The sequence below is a fragment of the Schistocerca nitens genome, chromosome 3, assembly GCF_023898315.1.
Source record: "Schistocerca nitens isolate TAMUIC-IGC-003100 chromosome 3, iqSchNite1.1, whole genome shotgun sequence".
Taxonomy (NCBI): domain Eukaryota; kingdom Metazoa; phylum Arthropoda; class Insecta; order Orthoptera; family Acrididae; genus Schistocerca; species Schistocerca nitens.
The window spans coordinates 713,566,038-713,589,849 of record NC_064616.1 but is presented as its reverse complement, the minus strand read 5'-3'; the positions used below and the strand labels follow the sequence as shown (position 1 = coordinate 713,589,849).

Genomic DNA, 23,812 nt, shown 5'->3' with positions numbered 1-23,812 from the left:
TGTCAAATCATTGAAACTACCATTTTTACTTTCCTATGGTTAATAATGCTTCCTTGTCTGATAAGTCTTGAAACCTGGTACAACACATAGTGGTACATTGCAAGTTTTGCATTGGTATCTGTTTTTCTGGCACACATTCTGTTTTGTAGAAGCCACACATCAGCATATTAGTGAATTTTACTTTGATTGCTCACTCACAATATCATACAGAAAATGCCTCCTTGTAAGTTTTAGAGGATTCTTGTCATTGGAGCACATTCCTCTGCTAGCTTTTCTCTGTTCTGTTGCATATTTTTCTACAACTTCCCTAAGCAAAGACAAGTGAAACTCTGCGAGTGCCCTGTAACGGACATGTGGAGATCATAACCATTTAAAAACTGCACCACCTGGTACATGCTTGCCTACCATGCAGTGGGCCAGGGTTCAATTCCTAGCCAGGTGGGAGATTTTTCTCTGCTTGTGGACTGTGTGTGTGTTGTCCTCATCATCATTTCATCATCGCCGACATGCAAGTCATCCAATGTGGCGTCATCTGAAATAAGACTTGCAACCTGGCAGCCAAACTTCCCTGGATGGGACATCCTGGCCATTGATCCCACATGATCATTTAAAATATTAATCCAGAACACGAAAACAGGAAAACACGTTAATCTTACTGAGTTCAGTAGCTTGTAACAATGGTAAATTGCACTCATACTTGAGCTGTAACCTACAATACATTGTGGTTTATTGATTTCTTCACCAATATTTCTGTCAGTCTTCTCTGTTTCAACAATTTGTATCTTGTTATATGTGGTAAACATCACATTTCTCAAAATCACTTGATAGTAATTATTTTGTCAGTTGACGTAAACTCAGTTTCTTCTAATTTCAGATACCTCTGCAGCTATGGCATGTTGCCCCTGTTGTCACAAACCGTGCCACATGGGGCTGTTCCGTGGTTGTGAAGCCAGATGAATAGGTCTGGGCTAGATTACCACTATCGACTTCAGAGTATGTCTCTGTTTCAAATATGATCCAAATGGCCTTTTCTCAAAATTGTGGAACCCAATTTCTGTTGTTGCACTGACATATACATTGAGTTCAAAAATATACCCAGTCTGACAGCGACTCAGTACAAATGCCTTTACTCACAATCTACTTTGCTTCGATGGAATAAATTGTTTAAAAAATAATCGGCCTTTGAACAACAAGAGACTTTCACTATGCAAAGCTTGTGATGTGGACTAAATGTGCTGCAAATCGTAACATGAACCTTTTTAAAAACCTAAAAGGTGAACAACTTTGCTTCCACCATTTTTTCCCCAACATTTGAGACTTTAATGTAACAAACTGGTTACACATGTATCATTCAAAGTATTTTCCATCGCTGGCCACTACTTTCTCCCATCTTTCGGGCAGTGTACGAATCCCAAGTCGAAAAAATTGTTCCTCTTTTGAAGCAATCCATGAATTGATCCAATCTGTGACTTCTTCATGAGATCGGAAGTGTTGGTCAGCCAGGCCATGCCCCGTTGATCTAAACATGTGATAGTCAGAAGAAGCAGTGTCTGGAGAATATGGCGGCTGGGATAGCAATTCCCATTTTAACATTTCCAAGTACGTTTTGACCTCTTTTGCAACGTGGGGTCGAGCATTGTTGTGCTGCAAACTCACTTTATCGTGCCTCTAGCTGTATTGTGGCCGTTTGTCTTTTAAAGGGGGAATTTGATGAAACTGACCAAAAATGTCAATTTTTGATCTATTTTTTTTATTTGTTAGTACAACTCATGGACAATAAGTTCCCAAAGTTTCAATGCTGAAATCTCGTCCATAGTGCCTGAAAAATTAATTAAAAGTGTCACATGGCCTCCCTGCCACACCCACGTTTTACAGCAGCACTTCAGGCTCAGAGGGATAACAACCCCTACATTCACAAGGAGAGGCTTCCAAATTGTATCCTGGATCTTGTCAAGCCCACTTACAGGTCTCTGGCCAATCCTGCACTTCTCAAAAATTGTGTTCATGGCAAAACCCAAAATCCAAATGAGTCTCTAAATTCACTCATATGGAAACGATTCCCTAAAAACTCATTCGCGTCTGCTACAGTTGTCAGAATTGAAACTTATGATGCAGTTATTGTATTTAATGATGGGAATGTCAGAAGGATGAAGGTATTAGAAAGAATGGGCTTCAAAATAGGAAATTTTACTCAAGACATCCTGAGAAAAATAGATTTACAGTGCATCTCTGCAGCAGAAAAGTCAGTTGAAGACCTGGTACAGGAAAGAAGACAGACAACAAGAAACCAGAAGAGAAGCCTTGAAGGGAAAGATGACCCAGAGTAGAAATGTGGTGCCTTCTGAAGAAGTGGCATAAGGAAAAAAGTTAGGTTGAACTTTAAATAGCATTTCCTGAAAAGTTTGTTTTTTAAAGTTTATGTACCTTTTCCTCAGATACTATGAATACTAGATTTATGAAATTTTGTACACAAATTTCAGTAAACCTAATAAACGTTGTCTCAAGAGCAAAATTTGAAATTCTGATTGCAAGCTGAGATATGGGGCAAAGTGCTTGGAATTTTGCATGAATTTAAAATTGTACTTGTGGAATTATAATTAAAACATTATTAAAATTCTCCTATTTGACCTATTCCAAAAACCTCACGAGAGAAGCTTAAAACATAGAAAGAAATTAAACAGAGAAACTTCTGTAGAAATCTCTTGAATACTTTCAGAGAAAAAGGAACATACATTATTTTTTGAAAATAAAACTTCAAATTTCATTACAAAAAAGTTGAATATATATAATCAAAGGATTTTATATGTAAATGTGTTACTTTCATGTAAAGTGTGGTACAAAATTTCATTGCCTTACCTCCAAAACTGTGGATTTGGTGCATTTTTGAAATAGTGGGTGTTTTTCATCAACATCCCCCCTTAATGCTCTGTTCAAACACATTAATTGTGTTTGATAACGAGCACCTGTGATTGTTTTGCTTGGTTTTAACACCTCATAGTACACGACACCAAGCTGGTCCCATCAAATGCAGAGTATGATCTTGGAGCCGTGAATATTCGGTTTGGCCATCGATGTGGAAGCATGGCCAGGATATCCCCATGATTTTTTGCGTTTAGGGTTATCGTAATGAACCCATTTTTTGTCCACAGTCACAATGCGCTCCAGAAATCCCTTCTATTTATGCCTCTGAAGCAACTGTTCACAAACACACAAACGCCATTCAACATCTCTTGGTTTCAGCTCACATGGGACCCAAGTTCCTTCTTTCTGAATCATGCCCATAGCCTTGAGACATTTTGAAATGGCTTACTGTGTCATTCACACTAAACATGCCAATTCTTCTTGAGTTTGATGCGAGTCTCCACTCAGCAATGTCTCCAATTCTGCACCTTCGAAAACATTCTTTCTTCCACCACTATGCCGGTCTACAACGTTAAAATCACTGTTCTTGAAATGTTGAAACCACTCACAACACATTCTTTCACTAATAGCATCTTTACCATACATACTTGGGAGCATTCAATGAGACTAAGCCACTGTTTTCTTCATATTGAAACAAAACAGTAACACCTCCCACAAATGATGAGAATTAGGCTCATAAACCGACATTTTCAATCAAGAATAACTTTATGATGCAGACACAAATCGACTAATGTTTGAATGGGGTTATGTTGATCGAGGTCCATGCTAACTGCCTGATGTCTGTGATCTGTTTCTTTCAACTGCTACTTATCGTTGTCGCCACCTATCGGCAAACGGTGGAAGCAAAGCTGTACACCTTGTACTTTTAAACAGAGTGTTGCCTCCAGCACCAGCACAGTTGTCACTAAAACGTAACATCTTCAAAAGTAAAACAAAATGGTCTCAGCGCATAATTTTGCTGAAAAATTGAGTATTAAAAGTATATCTATAGACCAATAACCACTTATCTTCAGCTTTTTAAGTTGAGCTCTCAGAAGACAAATAGCAACAAAACAATAAAGTTCCTAAAATCCAGTATCAGTCCACCTTGAAACTCAAGAACGCACAGATTCATGAGTATTTGCCACGGTGTACTTGTAAAATCAATTTATTTTGTCTGCTATAAAATGGAACAAGTCTTCTAACAGGAATATTATAAAAAATGAGATAATGGTTGAGTCATTAGCCAGTTGATACTTGTGCCCTGAAGCCAACTCGTCAAAGGGATGCTTTAATGGCACACTCTTTTCCAAAGTGTTTCGCTATCATTTTCTGATTCTTTGTATTCTGAATATCTGCTGACTACACCTCTTGTGGCAGCATCAACTAGTGTGCTGTACCAGCTGATGTACATCGCTGAGGACTGTTACTCTGAGATTCTGTTGAAGACTTGTCACTGCTATAGACATCAGAGAATTGACACTCTCTTTCACTGCTAGTGAGGGTCACCAGGAGCTTTTTATCTATGTAACCACAGTGACGTGACATTTCTCTCACAGAAAAGATGAATGCAAAGTTAATACTGACAAAAACATGCAACACAAAGTTGAAATCTGCAGAGAGGGGCCATAGTAGAAAATGTAGATGCACTCTTGAACTATGCACCTGGAATTCTGAAAATATCTAGAATAATGGTGCAGAAGTTCAGCATTGGGTGTAAACACATCTAGAGCATGCAGCTACTTTCAGCTAAGCACACTTAAGCTCATCCAAAGCAATGAGATAACCAGCGGAACGGGGTACATCAACACATCAATAGCACTTAAGAAAAACGCAGAGGCTGTACTTGAACACATCCACAGCACCTAGGGAGTGGTGGAGCATGACGAGTTAACTCATTCACAGTAATCACAGGTTAAGCACACACAATAGTACAGACAACCCTGTGCTCCCTATCTCAGCAGTGCTCTTACATACACACACGAAAAATGTTCTATCAAATTAGAACATAACATAAATAAGTAAGTTCCAGAACCTTTCAGAAATAATAAATGTTAAATAACTGCAGTACAAAGGAATTGGTCTAATTAATGAGTATCACGCTATACCACAACAGCATAGCAGAGGACACACACCACACAGGATTATATGAGGGATGTTCAATAAGTATGCAGCACATTTATTCTGAAAGCAGGTTGGTTTAATCAGGATTCCAATACATCATATTATTCCCCACTCTTCTGGCTACAAAACCCTAATTTTCAGCATAACCTCTATTAACTGTGAAGGCCTTATGCCACCTTTCTGGATGGGCTTGTATACCCACATGGTATCACTCTACTGGTCGACGTCAGAGCAAATGTCTTGCTGCATCAATAACCACGCCATAACCCACATGCTGAGTGCATCCTTCATTGGGTCAAACAGGTGAAAGTCAGAAGGTGTGAAATTGGGTTGTAGGGTGAATGAGAAAGAACAGTCCAATTAAGTTCTGTGAGCTCCTCTCGGATGCGCAGACTTGTGTGAGGCCTTGCGTTGTCATGGAGAAGGAGAAGTTTGTTTGGATTTTTGTGGTGACAAACGAGGTGAAGTCGTTTTTTTAAATTTCCTGAGGATAGTACAATACTCTTCAGAGTTGATTGTTGCACCATGAGGGAGGGTATCAAACAGCATAACCCCTTCACAGTCCCAGAAGACCATTGCCATGATTTTACCAGCTGAGAGGGCGGCTTCGAACTTTTTCTTCAGGGAAGAAGTGGTGTGGCATCACTCCATGGATTGCCATTTTGAAGTGATGAACCAACATTTCATCGCCTGTGAAGATGTTTGAGAAAAAGTTGTCATGATAAGCCTTATAATGTGCAAGCAATTCCGCACAGGTGGTTCTTCGTTGCTCTTTATGGACTTCTATTAGATGGCAAGCAACCCAGTGGGCACACATCTTTGAGTACTCCAACTGGTGGATGTGTGTGTCAAAACTACCAACAGACATCCTTTTGAGCAGTGAGGGGTTTTTTTCGTGATCTGTTGACAACCTCAAGTGAGTGTGTTCATGCGTTCCACCACTGCCAGAATCACATCTATGTGCGGCCGGCCAACATGCGGAAGATCAAATAGGTTTGCACAACCTTGTTGCAATGATGACAGACGCCTCGCCCGATGACTCACTGTGCTTTTGTTTACTACCAGGTCTCCGTAGACATTCTGCAAGTGCCTATGAATATCTGAGATGCTCTGGTTTTCTGATAAAAGAAACTCAATAACAGCTCTCTGATTGGAAAGCACCTCTATTACAGACACCATTTTGAAGACTATGTGTAGCGCTAACGCCTATCAAAACGTCACGAACCTACAGGGGCTGAAGTGGGAATATTCCATGATATCCGACAACAAATTCTGCATTTTTCAACCAAACTCAGCTGAGGAAAAAAAGTGTTGTATTACTTACTAAATGCCCCTTGTAATTGTAAGAAGCTAAAATATATCTCAAAATACAAAAACTGTTCATATAAAGAGGATTCATGCATGTTTACATGATCCTGGCATCTATATTTGAGTTTTCCAAGGTTTTCCCAAATGATTACATGCAAATGTCCAGATGATTCCCACTAATGTGCCACCTTTTCCTTGGTTATTAGTAATCCACATAAAATGAAGTAAATTCCTACACTGTGGGATTCAGATTGTTGTTGTTTTGAGCATTAATTTCACTCTGACATTTAACATTCCTGGTTTTAGTATAATGTTTTGTTTTCTTTCAGTAACTTATATAACACTGCATCACAAGTATTAGTTATATGCCAAAAATCCAGTATTCACAATTGAAACATCTTCTGTTGACTTAAGTATCACTATGGACTATGAATCAAGAGCAGACACAATATGAAACTACAAACACCATCTGCATATAACAACATGCCTATGCAGACAAGCATCCAACAATACCTTGCTTCTGGTTGCAGTTAACTGCACATCCCAAAATAAGCTGCAACAAGCGCCCCAGCTCTGCAGCATCGCATTTTTCTCCTGAAAATAAAACAATGTCTTGAATGTAAAAGAAACCAATGGGAGACATGGGAAAACATAGTACCCACATACACAATACACAAAATGATAACTTAACAAAAGGGGCATGTCCTTGGTACAATTTAAGACATACTAGCTGAGTACCTGGCATTGAATTATTTGATGTAAACAGAAGTTTGTAGGTGTGTTTCTGGTTTCTGAATCTGAGAGATGATATCTACTCTAATTTCACACCAGTGACATAAGGTGGCACTAGTAGCAACACTAAGAGGACACAATCAGGTTTTCTTTAAATACACACTGTAATGGTTATGGGTGTTAGTTATCTTTGAGATTGGATGTGGTGAGTTGATATTAGTCAAGAATGCCTTTAAGGTGACAACGACACCATTATCAACACCTCACTGAGTCTGAACGAGGTCACATAATAGATCTATGAGAGGAACAAACAATCGCAACACCAAGGAGGAGTTATTTGATGTAAACAGAAGTTTGTAGGCGTGTTTCTGGTTTCTGCATCTGAGAGATGATATCTACTCTAATTTCACACCAGTGACATAAGGTGGCACTAGTAGCAACACTAAGAGGATGCAATTAGTAGTAATGCAGAAAGACTTGGCAGGAATGCTATCAATGTACATGACTGCTGGCAGTGGTGGTCACGAGAATGTATGCTTGCCAGAAGACTGCTCTCTGGACAGCCACATGGCACTACAGAGAGGGTCCATTATAATTATCTGGACTATTATGCCGTGGACGGCTGATGAATTCTGTGTCAATTCCCAACGTTTCGTCCCCGTCTGCGGAGGACATCTTCAAGGGGGTCTGTAGCTCGATGGAAGGTCCAACACACCCACTGGCTCGCTACTGACTGCCGCTAAATTCTGTGTCCACGCGCTCCCACGCCGAGGCGTGACGTCACGTGTTTTGAAAACGTCAGTGCAATTGGCCACTGTCCACTGCCATCGATCGCCATTGCCATCACCCCGTAGTGGACGGGTGGTACACATCTACTTCAACACCAGCATCTATATACCGCTTAATTTCACGCCCTCCACATTTCGACTGAAATTATTAGGGTGTTTGGCGATTTCGATTACCCCCCTGTAGAGCCTTTCGTAATATCCGCTTGTGGCTGCTAGTACTTGCGTCTCCTCGAAATGAATATGGTGGTTACCTGGCAGGAAAGCATGCTCCGCAACAGCTGATCGTTCCGTTTCTCCTCTTCTACAATTGCCCTTGTGCTCTTCCAAACGTTTTGAAACAGTTCTTTTAGTGGTACCCACATAAACATCTCCACAGCTGCATGGGATCCTATACACTCCCAGCTTTTTCCAATGGTTTGCGAGCGTCCTTGGCAGGCTTAAGGTATTCCTGTATCTTCCTGATGGGCTTGTAAATTATGGTAATATTCTGCTTCGTCAAGATCCTCCCTATTCTTTCCACTACATTTTTAACAAACGGCAGGAAAACCTTAGATTTTGCAGTAGCCTGTACGTCACTATGATTTCTGCGTGGCTGTCGCAATGTACGTTTTATTTCAGTGGACGAATATCCGTTCTTCATTAGTGCATTGTGGAGATTTTCCATCTCAGTGTCGAGCAACTCAGGTTCACAAATATTTCTAGCTCTGCCCGCTAATGTCTTGATAACACTCCCCCCCCCTCCCCCCCTTCTGTTGTGGGTGGTGGTTCGAATTCCGGTGCAAATAACAGTCCGCGTGCGTGGGTTTGCAGTATACTGAGTGGACCAAACCACCATTTTTGTTTCTAAAAACAAGCACATCGAGGAAATGTAATTTGCCGTCTACCTCCTCCTCCATTGTAAACTGAATTCTCAAGTTTATACTATTCAGATGTTCGTGGAACTGGCTTAGTTCCTCCCTGCCATGTCTCCACAGCACAAACGTGCCATCCATGTATCGGAACCATACATTTGGTTTTTTGCTGGCAGTACCTATGGCCTGTTCTTCGAAATTCTCCATAAAAAAGTTTGCAATTACGGGACTTAGGGGCTTCCCATAGTCATGCCATCCATTTGTTCATAAAACTGTTCATTCTACTTGAAGTATGTGGTCATCAAACAACACTTAAACATTTCTGAAATATTGGCAGGAAAAATTCGATCCAGCTGTTCCAATACATCATTAAGTGGAACCATGGTAAACAGGGATACCACATCGAAGCTGACCAATATGTCCTCCGGCTGGACCACTATGCCATTCAATCTGCTGATGAAATGTGTCTAATTCTTTATATAAGAGCCCGAATGACACACATGTGGTTTTAACAGCGAAGTCAAAAACTTGGCTAACGAGTAGGTGGGCGAACCAATGGCACTTAGTATCGGTCTTAACGGCACATTTTCTTTATGAATTTTGGACAATCCATAAGTATTGGAACAGCTGGATCGAATTTTTCCTGCCGATATTTCAGAACTGTTTAAGTGTTGTTCGACGACCACATACTTCAAGTGAAATGAACAGTTTCATGAACAAACAGATGGCGTGACTATGGGAAGCCCCCTAAGTCCTGTAATTGCAAACTCTTTTATGGAGAAATTCAAAGAACAGGCCTTAGATACTGCCAACAAAAAACCAAATGTATGGCTGCGATACATGGATGACAAGTTTGTACTGTGGAGACATGGCAGGGAGGAACTAAGTCGGTTCCACGAACATCTGAATTGTAAAACTCGAGAATTCAGTTCACAATGGAGGAGGAGGAGGTAGACGGCAAATTGCACTTCCTCGATGTGCTTGTTTCTAGAAACACAAATGGTGGTTTGGGCCACTCAGTATACCGCAAACCCACACACACGGACCATTATTTGCAATGGGATTCGAACCACCACCCACAACAGAAGAGGGGGTGTTATCATCAAGACGTTAGCGGACAGAGCTAGAAATATTTGTGAACATGAGTTGTTCGACGCTGAGATGGAACATCTCCACAATGCACTAATGAAGAACGGATATTCGTCCGCCGAAATAAAACATACATTGCGACAGCCACGCAGAAATCATAGTGACATAAAGGCTACTGCAAAATCTACGGTTTTCCTGCCGTTTGTTAAAAATGTAGCGGAAAGAATAGGGAGGATCTTGACGAAGCGGAATATTACCATAATTTACACGCCCGTCAGGAAGATACAGGAATACCTTAAGCCTGCCAAGGACGCTCGCAAACCATTGGAAAAAGCTGGGAGTGTATAGGATCCCATGCAGCTGTGGAGATGTTTATGTGGGTACCACTAAAAGAACTGTTTCAAAACGTTTGGAAGAGCACAAGGGCAATTGTAGAAGAGGAGAAATGGAACGATCAGCTGTTGCGGAGCATGCTTTCCAGCCAGGTAACCACCATACTTGTTTCGAGGAGATACAAGTACTAGGGCCACAAGCAGATATTACGAAAGGCTCTACAGGGAGGTAATCGAAATCGCCAAACACCCTAATAATTTCAATCGAAATGAGGAGGGCGTGAAATGAAGTGGTATATGGATGCCGGTGTTGAAGATGATATGTACCACCCGTCCACTGCTGGGTGATGGCTACGACGATCGATGGCAGCGGACAGCGGCCAATTGCACTGACGTTTTAAAAACAAGTGACGTCACGCCTCAGCACGGGAGCGCATGGACACGGAATTTAGCAGCAGTCAGTAGCGAGCCAGTGAGTGTGTTGGACCTTCCATTGAGCTACAGACCCCCTTGAAGATGTCCTCCACAGATGTGGACGAAACGTTGGGAATTGACACAGAATTCATCAACCAACCACGGTATTACAGCCCAGATAATTATAATGGACATGACATTTCCGGCTGTGAAAGTCTACATTTTAGTAACTACTGAGAGGGAACACCACTGGTTTAGCGTATGCCTCTGGCACATTGTACTGCATCTACTGGATCTGCAGGAGCAATTTTGCAGCAGTTAGCACCACAGTGACACAACGAACTGTTACAAATTGGTTATTTTAAGGATACCTCCAAACCAGAGAACCTGTAGCATGCATTCCACTCACCCCACACCACCGGCATTAGTGATTTCAGTGGTGTCAAGTGAGATCACATTGGAGGGCAGGGTGGAGGTCTTTTGTTTTTACTGCTGAAAGCTGGTTCTGCCTCAGTGCCAGAGATGGCTGTGTGTTGGTTAGGAGACCACTTGAGGGCCTGCAACTAACCTATCTGCGTATTAAGACACACTGGAGCTACACTGGTGTTGTAGTTTGGGATGCGCTTTCATACGACAGCAGGAGCAAAAAATGGTTTAAATGGCTCTGAGCACTATGGGACTTAACATCTGAGGTCATCAGTCCCCTAGAACTTAGAACTACTTAAACCTAACTAACCTAAGGACATCACACACATCCATGCCAGAGGCAGGATTCGAACCTGCGACCGTAGCGGTCACACGGTTCCAGACTGAAGCGCTTAGAACCGCACGGCCACACTGGCCGGCCGCAGGAGCACTTTCGTGGTTATCCCACACACCGAAGCGCTTAGAACCGCACGGCCACACTGGCCGGCCGCAGGAGCACTTTCGTGGTTATCCCACACACCTGGCTGGAAATCTGTACATCAGTATGGTGATTCAACCCTTTGTACTGCCACTCATGAACAGATTTCCATGGGGTGTGTTCCAGCTGGATAACGCTCACCCACATACTGTTGGCGTAGCTCAACATGCTCTACAGTATGCCAAGATGTTGCCTTGGCCTGATAAATCAATCTGCCTCCAATCAAGCACATATGGAACATCATCTGGCGACAACTCCAGAGTCATCCACAGACAGCATTAACCATCCCTGTATTGCCTAACCGAGTGCAACAGGTATGGAACTCCATCCCACAAACTGGGATCCAGCACATGTACAACACAATGCATGTACACTTGCATGCTTGCATTCAACATTCTAGGGGTTACCAGATACTAATGTACCAGCATTTCACAGCTGCAATGGCTTATCTCACATTTAAATTAACCTGTAATCTTACAATGCTAATCACTTAAATAAGTTATCTACACAAATGTACTCGTAAAATTTCAGTACTCAACATTAGTTATTTTTTGGTGTCGATTTTTCTTCTTTCAGTGTACATAAATCACAAGTAACAATGATGGTACTAACATAAGTATGTGCTCCAATTTTCAGCTGGTAGAGTAAGTTTCCCTCATGAGATCTATATTAAAAAAGCTTATGTTCTTTCAGCAGTAGATAACAACTTAATAATATATACGAAGACAGTAACTTGTTCTTGAAAGAATAGTTACTGTTGATGACCGTGCAGCTTTTCCATGAAATAAATGATGACTAACTGACAACCTCAGCTGCTGACAGGTGTTGTTGTTATACCTCGATGTGGACAGCTGAAAATGTGTGCCCCGACAGGGACTCGAACCCAGGATCTCCTGCTTACATGGCAGACGCTCTATCCATCTGAGCCACCGAGGACACAGATGAATAGCGCGACTGCAGGGACTTATCCCCTGCACGCTTCCCATGAGACTCACATTCCCAACTGTCCACAATTCTACATATGTATTGTACCTTATAGACATCTGCCCACCCAATCATTACTCGCGCACACATTGGCGATTCCCGTAAGAGTTTGGGCAACCTGTGCGCATTCGCACAGACAAAGGTCAATGGCCGGGTAGTCTTTAACTATATATACGAAGACAGTAACTTGTTCTTGAAAGAATAGTTACTGTTGATGACCGTGCAGCTTTTCCCTGAAATAAATGATGACTAACTGACAACCTCAGCTGCCGACAGGTGTTGTTGTTATACTTAATAATATATGAAGAGGCCACCTAAGTAACAGCAAACACAGAAGCAATAAAAGAATTAGACCTATACATACTATACAACAAACTGAACAAACTATAACAAAAAACAAAAAGCATGAAAACACACAGTCATAAAGAAGGGTTTAGCTAATCTCAGCTTATTTATGTACACAGATGGCCATTAAAATCACAATGCCAGGAAGGATACCAAATAATGAAATTTTACTTATTGCATGTATAATGTATAATAGCAAGTACACATGATTAAATTTTTAAGCGAGTTTGAAGTATATGAACTGCCACCTCTGACACCTTGTTGAAAGATAATGTCACAGAGGTGGAGACTGGGCACAGCCACTAGCCTTAACACATCAGAAATATAATATCTGCTGTCCTAATTATCATCTATCTGGCCTAGAGGTGATTGTGATGAGTACCCAATGGCATCCCATACCAACAGGCCAGGTATGACTGGATGACATTGACAAACATAAGATGGTAATTTTTTTCTCCTCAACGACTCCATGCACAGATATGGCCATTGTGATACAGTAAGTAGAACTGAGACTCATCTGAAAAGATGATTTGGTGCCACTCATGTGTCTCTTAGCAACACTGCACATGCAATTCTCTCTGTTGTCATGTCAAGGGAAGTCACAACGGTGATGGCCATGCTGACAGTTTGTGGTACTCCAGATGTTATTGCATTACCTGTGTGGATACTTATGTTGAAGCAAACAAGCCATTTCCACTCAAAGTATGTGACGTGGCTTTATGATCCTGCATAGCCGAGCACAGACTACCTCTGTACTTTTGGATGCTAATCATGGGGGGCAGTGAGATTCTGCAAGACATTAAATATGGCCTTCCTGAACCCAGCGATTCCATAATCACACAGTAGCCACGAGAACACAACAAACAGGAACAGCAATATCAGGGTGGTGGGGTTTCGGGTTCCGATGGATAGGTCAGGAGTCCACTACACGCAGCAAGCGGCTACACAGGTAGCAGGGGTTGTGTGGCATGGACTGGGTGGTTTTTTAGGTTAGATGGCCTCGGGCAAGTACAGAAAGGGCAGCAGCCTCAAAGGGTGCGGGGCAAAGTCAGGACATGCGGGGGCCAAACAGCAATCGGTATTGTAATTGTAAAGTGTCGAAGCTGCATTGGTAAAGTACTGGAACTTCAAGCACTGATAGAAAGCACCGAAGCTGAAATCGTTATAGGTACAGAAAGCTGGCTGAAGCCAGAGATAAATTCTGCCGAAATTTTTACAAAGGCACAGACGGTGTTTGGAAAGGATAGATTGCATGCAACCAGTGGTGGCGTGTTTGTCGCTGTTAGTAGTAGTTTATCCTGTAGTGAAGTAGAAGTGAATAGTTCCTGTGAATTATTATGGGTGGAGGTTACACTCAACAACCGAGCTAGGTTAATAGTTGGCTCCTTTTACCGACCTCCCGACTCAGCAGCATTAGTGGCAGAACAACTGAGAGAAAATTTGGAATACATTTCACATAAATTTTCTCAGCATGTTATAGTCTTAGGTGGAGATTTCAATTTACCAGATATAGACTGGGACACTCAGATGTTTAGGACGGGTGGTAGGGACAGAGCATCAAGTGGCATTATACTGAGTGCACTATCCGAAAATTACATCGAGCAATCAAACAGAGAACCAACTCATGGAGATAACATCTTGGACCTACTGATAACAAACAGACCCAAACTTTTCGACTCTGTAAGTGCAGAACAGGGAATCCGTGATCATAAGGCCGTTGCAGCATCCCTGAATATGGAAGTTAATAGGAATATAAAAAAGGGAGGAAGGTTTATCTGTTTAGCAAGAGTAATAAAAGGCAAATTTCAGACTACCTAACAGATCAAAACGAAAATTTCTGTTCCGACACTGAAAATGTTGAGTGTTTATGGAAAAAGTTCAAGGCAATCGTAAAATGCGTTTTAGACAGGTACGTGCCGAGTAAAACTGTGAGGGATGGGAAAAACCCACCGTGGTTCAGCAACAAAGTTAGGAAACTACTGCGAAAGCAAAGAGAGCTTCACTCGAAGTGTAAACGCAGCCAAAACCTCTCAGACAAACAGAAGCTAAACGATGTCAAAGTTAGCGTAAGGAGGGCTATGCGTGAAGCGTTCAGTGAATTCGAAAGTAAAATTCTATGTACCGACTTGACAGAAAATCCTAGGAAGTTCTGGTCTTATGTTAAATCAGTAAGTGGCTCAAAACAGTATATCCAGACACTCCAGGATGATGATGGCATTGAAACAGAGGATGACACACATAAAGCTGAAATATTAAACACCTTTTTCCAAAGCTGTTTCACAGAGGAAGACCGCACTGCAGTTCCTTCTCTAAATCCTCGCACAAACGAAAAAATGGCTGACATCGAAATAAGTGTCCAAGGAATAGAAAAGCAACTGGAATCACTCAACAGAGGAAAGTCCGCTGGACCTGACGGGATACCAATTCGATTCTACACAGAGTACGCGAAAGAACTTGCCCCCCCTTCTAACAGCCGTGTACCGCAAGTCTCTAGAGGAACGGAAGGTTCCAAATGATTGGAAAAGAGCACAGGTAGTCCCAGTCTTCAAGAAGGGTCGTCGAGCAGATGTGCAAAACTATAGACCTATATCTCTGACATCGATCTGTTGTAGAATTTTAGAACATGTTTTTTGCTCGCATATCATGTCGTTTTTGGAAACCCAGAATCTACTCTGTAGGAATCAACATGGATTCCGGAAACAGCGATCGTGTGAGACCCAACTCGCTTTATTTGTCCATGAGACCCAGAAAATATTAGATACAGGCTCCCATGTAGATGCTATATTCCTTGACTTCCAGAAGGCGATCGATACACTTCCGCACTGTCGCCTGATAAAGTAAGAGCCTACGGAATATCAGACCAGCTGTTTGGCTGGATTGAAGAGTTTTTAGCAAACAGAACACAGCCTGTTGTTATCAACGGAGAGACGTCTACAGACAAAGTAACCTCTGGCATGCCACAGGGGAGTGTTATGGGACCATTGCTTTTCACAATACATATAAATGACCTAGTAGATAGTGTCGGAAGTTCCATGCGGCTTTTCGCGGATGATGCTGTAGTATACAGAGAAGTTACAGCATTAGAAAATTGTAGCGAAATGCAGGAAGATCTGCAGCAGATAGGCACTTGGTGCAGGGAGTGGCAACTGACCCTTAACATAGACAAATGTAATGTATTGCGAATACATAGAAAGAAGGATCCTTTATTGTATGATTATATGATAGCGAAACAAACACTGGTAGCAGTTACTTCTGTAAAATATCTGGGAGTATGCATGCGGAACGATTTGAAGTGGAATGATCATATAAAATTAATTGTTGGTAAGGCAGGTACCAGGTTGAGATTCATTGGGAGAGTCCTTAGAAAATGTAGTCCATCAACAAAGGAGGTGGCTTACAAAACACTCGTTTGACCTATACTTGAGTATTGCTGATCAGTGTCGGATCCGTACCAGATCGGGTTGATGGAGGAGATAGAGAAGGTCCAAAGAAGAGTGGCGCGTTTCGTCACAGGGTTATTTGGTAACCGCGATAGCGTTATGGAGATATTTAGCAAACTCAAGTGGCAGACTCAGCAAGCGAGGCGCTCTGCATCGCGGTGTAGCTTGCTCGCCAGGTTTCAAGAGGGTGCTTTTCTGGATGAGGTATCGAATATATTGCTTCCCCCTACTTATACCTCCCGAGGAGATCACGAATGTAAAATTAGAGAGATTCGAGCGGGCACGGAGGCTTTCAGACAGTCGTTCTTCCCGCGAACCATACACGACTGGAACAGAAAAGGGAGGTAATGACAGTGGCACGTAAAGTGCCCTCCGCCACACACCGTTGGGTGGCTTGCGGAGTGTAGATGTAGATGTAGAATGATGAACTCCAGTCTCTATATGCCACGACCCTGTCTTTTTCGAATTCTGACACACACTGGTAGATGTTTCTCCTTACACGAGGCACTACACGATCTTCTCACAACCAGGTAACATTTAAATGTAACAACTGAAAATCAGGGATGGAATAACAATACACAATAGGATAAATTACAACTCATCACAAAGAGGACACGTTGAACAGCAGTAAGACACATTTACAAGTAGATTGTTGGATGTTACTTAGCTATCAGACAAAGTCTATCATCAGCTGAAATAAACACACACACACACACACACACACACACACACACACACACACACACACACAGCTTACAGTCTTCAAGGGCATTGTTGGGACACAGCACACAGAAAAGACAATGGACATTAGTGTGAGAGTTATGTGTGTATAAAAATGTGTTTGTGTGTGTGTGTGTGTGTGTGTGTGTGTGTGTGTGTGTGTGTTTTCTCCATCTAATGAAGAATGTCGTCTGATAGCTACACAACATCCAATGGCCTACTTTTAAATGTGTGTGTCCACTGCTCAGTGGCACCTCTATGTGATGAGCAGCAATCTATTCAATTCACATCAATGTCAACATTAAATGTGATAACTGAAGGAAAAATCTACTGCATAATACTTCCTTTTATGCAAAATGTTGGTGGCATTACTCTTACCTACTTTGTATAGTTAATCTGAAATTCTAATCATTTATGTATTCACGCATGTAGTACACTTCTTGCCAATCTGACTTTACTGAAGTGCTGTCTTCATCGTGCCACAATTTTAATGGGCAGTGGTTTACTACAAAACTAGTAACTAGGAATGGACTTTATCCAAATACAAAAATCGTCCCCCGAGAAAGTAAAATGCAGACAAAATGCATACTGTATAAATGACGTGGGCTTTTTACATGGGAATGTTTCTGCTACTGCTTTTCCTCTTTTTTAATGAGATATGTCTAACACCAATTTGCAAAATGATCCAAGGACAACAAATATTTCTTGTAAAATTTGAAAAATACAAAAACCTCTGCTAAAGTGTGGCATAAAATCACCACCGATTGGGAAATCCTGCTGAGTTATGAATGCGTTTTAAAACACAATATCCAGCTGAGAGGTGGGACAAAGTTACTTAAACCAGTTTGAATGACTTGTATGATGTATTCCATGATCGGACAATTTGTTTCACAAATCACAGCTTATTTGTGTCAAGGTCAATTATGTCCTTGCACGTGACTACCACTTACAATTATTACAATTTCATGTAGTGTATAATTCAATTTTTATTGTTTGTTTTCCAAGTGATTTGGCATCAAACACACTATCAACCAGACTATGTCCACCGTTAACTGGTCACTGTGTCTGACTGCCATAAGGAGGACCTGGGTTCAATTTCTGGTAGTGTGAGGAATGCTCTCAACCTTGTGACACCATATAAGGAGCAGCTTGAGTGAGTAGTAGTGACTCCAAGACCTGGGAAGCTAATAGCGGCTCAGACCACAGGATACTGAACCCATGTGCATCTATACCGTATCCTAAGGATGCCATAGGCTAGGGGCTGACTCAGTAAGCTTCATTTACATTGAGTGATTTGTCATGTAGACTTGGGCCTCGCACATGTAGCCGATGAGATGTGGCACAAGTTGCAAGTTCCCGCAACATATGCCTGCATCATCAATGCTAGAATTGTGAGAAAATACTCTGTTCTGGTACATATGCCTGTATCCATTCACTTGTCAAAAATGCATCACAAACCCCTGAGACATTTCTACTGTGCATGTGCAATCTTTTCACAGGCAGACTTGTGGCATTGCATCTTGGGTGCAAGTAATTATCTGTGTACATACAGTAGCAGTTTGTGAAGAGGGACTGGATGAAAAATAATACCGTTAAAGTAATTGAAGAATTTCACAAAAGGTGTTTGTTATGGGATCCTACATTCCTCAATTATAAAAACAACATCGCCAAATGTGATGCAGTTCACCAACTCACATCTTTACTCGGTATTTTGGATAAAGAATTGGAAACTAAAATTTGCAACCTGAAGTCACAATTCCTCCATGAATTTAACAAATGTTCATCCCCAAAGACACCAGGATTGGGAACAGAAGAGATGTATGTATCAAAGTGGTATGCTTATGATTCACTGTTCTTCCTGAAGGATGTAATCAAACCAACAGTTTTGGTATTACTTCACTGATTTCGAAATCCCATGCATCTACATTAAGGAGCTGTACAAATCTGCAGTAGCTAAAAAGCATAATGTAACAGCAAGTTGTTCAGTAGGGGTTACAGCTTCTCAAAAATTAGTTTCCTTTAATGTGTAGTATTGAGCAGTCATATTTAGTAATAGTTCAAAGTTGTTCACAGACATAACAAACAAAATTTTGAAACCCTCTTATATCTTGAACATTTAGGTGAGTCATCACTGAACTGTAAGCTCCATGACTGCACTGTTTACTGAGAAAATTACGCACCCATCACCAAGGTTCGTTGCTTTGATTACTCTCCCTTTTTACAATTATATTCACAGCACTAGCACAAAAAAATAGAAGTTCTGCATCAGGCACCATGTTCTGTGAAAGTGACTGGCTACATGTCGCCAGTGAGGACGGTCACGTTGGCTACTTCTGCGTGCAGATGTCATTGAACTAAGTCACGATATACATTTGCCGCAATACTTTTCTCTGCATTTGTGCCGGGTATAAATCTCCACAACAAACCCCTACAGGTGAACATAGCTGTAGCCAGTAATTGCTGAATGGCCCATCAGGTTCAGAATACAGAAGTAGTGCTGTGGCAACCAGGAGTATGTTATTATAGAACCTCTTCATTGATTCAATGATTCTGAAAGTCTCTCAGACATTTTATAAATGCAGAAACATAACAGGTTTTCAAATGTATCTTCCACTCTTCAAGTTTAATACAACTGAGTTGTGGTAGCTACCCTTAATATTGCCCAATAACAACTGTTTCACTGCAATGTTCATCCAACGACTGAGCTCCATAGGGGTTTTTATAAACGATTTTATCATTCTTGTGAGTCACATGGTTAAGCCAAGAGCCCCATTCCCTGTGTTCATCACAATCCAAGCTCTCACTACCCCTCCCCCTTTTTTTTCCCTCTCTTCCACACCATTCCAACATTCAACTGTTGTGCCAATGGATGACCAGGCTAAAGCGTGTCCAACAACTTCTCTTCTACATTTTAATTCAATCTTTTACAGACTGCATTTTTTTATTATTGTAAATCTGAAAATGGTCAAATAGGCTGCCATTGGTTATGTTAATATTGCCATGCAACTGTGATGAGAAATGAACTGTTATTACCAAATGTTACATTGCAGAGACCATTCTCACTTGCAAAGATCAGGAAAAAACTCCTGTTCATATGGAGAATTCAAATGGAATAGGTTGCTGAAATCCACCACACTGCATTACATGGTATGCTCAGCAACAGGGGGTGGTCTAGCTGGTCTTTGATCACAGGCTGGCCAATCATATGAATGAATAATTTGTTCCTGGTCACACCCACACAGAATTACATGCAATGTTCACAGCAAAGTTGGTATATGGTGTTGTTGCTTTCACGTGCGGCCATGCTATGGATGAAGTAAGAAGTTTCAGTGACTGAGTTTGAATAGGAGATGGGCCCACACACTGTAAACAATCCAAGCTCTCACTACCCCTCCCCCTTTTTTTCCCCTCTCTTCCACACCATTCCAACTTTTACCTTTCAGTCTTTCTCTGTCTCTTATTTCTTTTGACTACTTTGTATTCCTCCTCCACTGTTCTCTCCTCTCTCCCTTCTTCTCTCTATGACTAGCCTCCCAACACATCTATCCCCTAACCTGCTCCTGCACGCAACTACTCACATTTCCATGAAGGAATTAAAAATTACAATTATGCATTCTTTGGGCTTTCATAAACATTTTAAACGCAACGTTCTATATAACACATTTGACAGCTGTACATCTCATAGCATATTGTACATTGGTACAGTAATGTTTCAGGTCTATAATGAAATTCTTCGTTCTAAGGCTACTCACATATGTAAGTGTATATAAGACATATATACTTTCCATCATAAGATGTTCTACAGTGCGTTATCTTTGTGCATATGAAATATATCAAACCACCAAACCACATTATACCGTTATAAACTGGGGGCAAATACAATATATGAGGTGTGATCAAAATGTAATGGGATTTTTTTTAATTTCACAAGCTTTGTACCTCCAATTTCAATTTTCTTTCTTTTTTTTAAATCTTATTGGTACACATGTTCCTGATGCTTGTTTGAATTTTCACCTGTTTTGAATATTTCATTTATTGCTGACAGTCAAAAAGGTTATAAGTGTTTTCAAGTGTTCAGTGAATTTTTAATTACAAAAACATGGATCAAAGAATCCGCATTAAATTTTTCTTGAAAAATGAAATAAAATGCAGCACCACATTCAAAATGTTGACTGTGGCTTTTGGCACGTCTGCTATGAGTATGACAAGAGTTTATGCATGGTATAAATGTTTCAAAGAGGGTCAAGAAGATGTTGAAGATGACGCCCCCCAGATGCCATGACAATGTGAAAGAAGTAAAGAAAATGGTTTTGGAAAATTGCTGAATCACCATCAGAAGGGTTGTTGATGATGGTGGCATATCCCGTGGCTCATGTCAAGCTATTTTTTTCAGATGTTTTGGGCATAAAAAGTGTATCAGTAAAGTTCGTTCTGAAATTGTTGAACCTCAACCAAAAACTACATTGTGTAGCTATTGCTCAGTAATTATTGATTGAAGCTGACAACAACTCGTAACTTCTAAAGAAGGTTATAATCGGTGACAAAACATGGGTGTATGGGTATGACACTGTACCCAAAGGCCAGTCATTCCAATGGAAACTACCTGAAGAGCCAAAATCAAACAAGGATGAGTTCCATCACATGTAAAGGTTCATCTTACTGTTTTCTTCCATTACAATGGGACAGGGCATCATGAGTTGCTGTCTTATGGTTGTTCGATCAATATGGAATACTACCTGGAAGTTATGTGCCATTTGCATAAAGTAATCAGAAGAAAATACTGTGGCATTGTTGTAGCTCAACAATGCTCCCGCTCACACCTCAATGCTAGTTCATGATTTTTTGGCATAAAATAAAACTGTTATGTTGCCTCATCTGCCATATTTGCCAGACATGGCCCCCTGCAACTTCCTTCTACTTCCAAGGCTGGAACAATGAAGAGAGATCACTTCGCCACCACTGATGAGATAGAAACAGAACCGCTGAAGGAGCTGAACACCACAATGAAAAGTGAGTTCCAGAAGTGCTTCCAAAATTGGAAAAAGCACTGACACAAGTGTATTACATCTGAAGGGGATTACTCTGAAGGAAAAATTTTGATGCTGATGAATAAATAAATATGATTTAAGAAAAACAAAAATTCCTTTTAGTTTCTTATCATGCCTAGTATGTTCCGCCTATAGGATGCACATAATATGCATAAATGCTACATGAAATTCAAAAAATTTAGAGCTGACATGGGTGGCACAGTGAGATAGTTGCGGAAACCTGCTATGGGGGTTGCAAGTGACACACAGTATTGGCAGACCTGTTAGCAAAGGTGTTTAGCTGTGGGCAGTTGTAGGCCCCATGGGCCAGTGTTTACTTGGAGTTTGACTGCTCTGGACCTCACCTAGCATATTGTGCCATGTGTTGTGCTTAGCTGTTTGCTGTCTGCACAAGCCACACACTGAGTTCTTCCCGTGCTTGTCTCTACATGGGTTCAGACCCTCTGTTTCCCACAGATTGACTTGAACTGCCCCTCTCATGGGGCTCTGTTCCCCAGCTATTATCGAGCCACCACTGGTCTGTGAAGTATCTGCACCAAGCAAGTACTGAAGTAGGGTTGTCATGCCTATCATACTAAAGTGGCTACAGAGGACATCTTTATGTGTGTGATATTCCTATATTTTCTTTCTCCTTTTCCTAGTGTTCACTTGGACCACCATGGACCCAGCATTTCTGCAGTTCTGGTAGGAACAGTAGCGCATACAGAAGGAGCAGCACCAGCTGCAGCAATAGCAGCAGCAGGAGCAGCAACAGGAGCATATGCAGGCACTGATAAACCAGACTGCAGTCTTGCTTCATGCATGCGCCTTGACAGTGGTGAGGGGATCCAGGTTGCCGCAGTTCCCTTTTCTGCACAATGCCTGCCACCACCAAAAACACTTGCCAGTTTTAATGAGTCACTGGAAACATAGGAGAATTTCCTGCGCTGCTCCTTGCTGCACTGCCAGGTAAAGCATGTCATCGATCCTTATCAAGGTTGCCTTGTTGTTGTCCAGCAGTGCAGTTTTATACGAAGTTGTCCAAAATTTGAAGACTTCCACCAAGCCTGCGAAATGTCCCTTTGATAATCTTTATCAGTTGCTTATGCAGTATTCTGGATGTCAAACCCATGTGATAGTGATGTGGTTACAGTTTAACCAGCACCACAAGCATCCTGGGCAGTCAGATGTGGCCTAGATCGACGATATGCAGGGCGCTCACACAAGTGTCATTTTGAGTGTCCAAAATGTGCTACTTCTTATGCAGACACACTAATTCAAGATATTATTGTCAGGCTAGCTCTTGGTCATGAGGTTTGGACTAGGGCATTAATCTTGTGCAGCCCTTCTTTAGTTGATATTGTCAAAATTGCAGAATCGCATAAGCTTACAGTTGGGGCAAGGGACATCCTTTCTCATAACTGGAAGGTGGCTCAATTGGGTGTGATCAGTAAACAATCCCCACTGCCCTTTGGGATACCCCACACAGCCACGCCTCCCATGGAGCCATTGACTTTTCTGGTGTAGTGGCATTGCAACACGGCACGTCCCCTCCTCGAGCTTGGTGGGTTTGCGGCACTCGCAGCATCATAATTGCCACCAATGGCATTTTTCAGGTCCTCAGTGTCTCTCTCCTGGTTTTTGGGTGAGCCAATGGTCGTGCACTGACTGTAATTTGTGTGCCCCAACTGCCAGTATATGGAGACAATGTGTGGGATATGCCAGTAGACAGATCATTTTGCAACTGTTTGTGACAGTTGATAGGCTGTGATGTCATCCGACACCCCAGTGTTTCCACTGGACTCCGGGCCTGTTTCCGGTGGCCCACAAATGTCACTCTGGCATATTTTGCT

At 41.6% G+C, this 23,812-nt stretch overlaps 1 protein-coding gene across 1 annotated transcript in view; it reads right to left on the bottom strand.

Annotated features, from left to right (window-relative positions):
* LOC126249729 (protein Hook homolog 3-like) overlaps positions 1 to 23,812 on the bottom strand; it is a 199,012-nt gene that overhangs the window by 85,233 nt on the left and 89,967 nt on the right. The window contains exon 5 of the mRNA XM_049951409.1: positions 6,847 to 6,927. Coding sequence (XP_049807366.1) covers positions 6,847 to 6,927 — 81 coding nt within the window. The remainder of the gene's footprint in view (positions 1 to 6,846; positions 6,928 to 23,812) is intronic.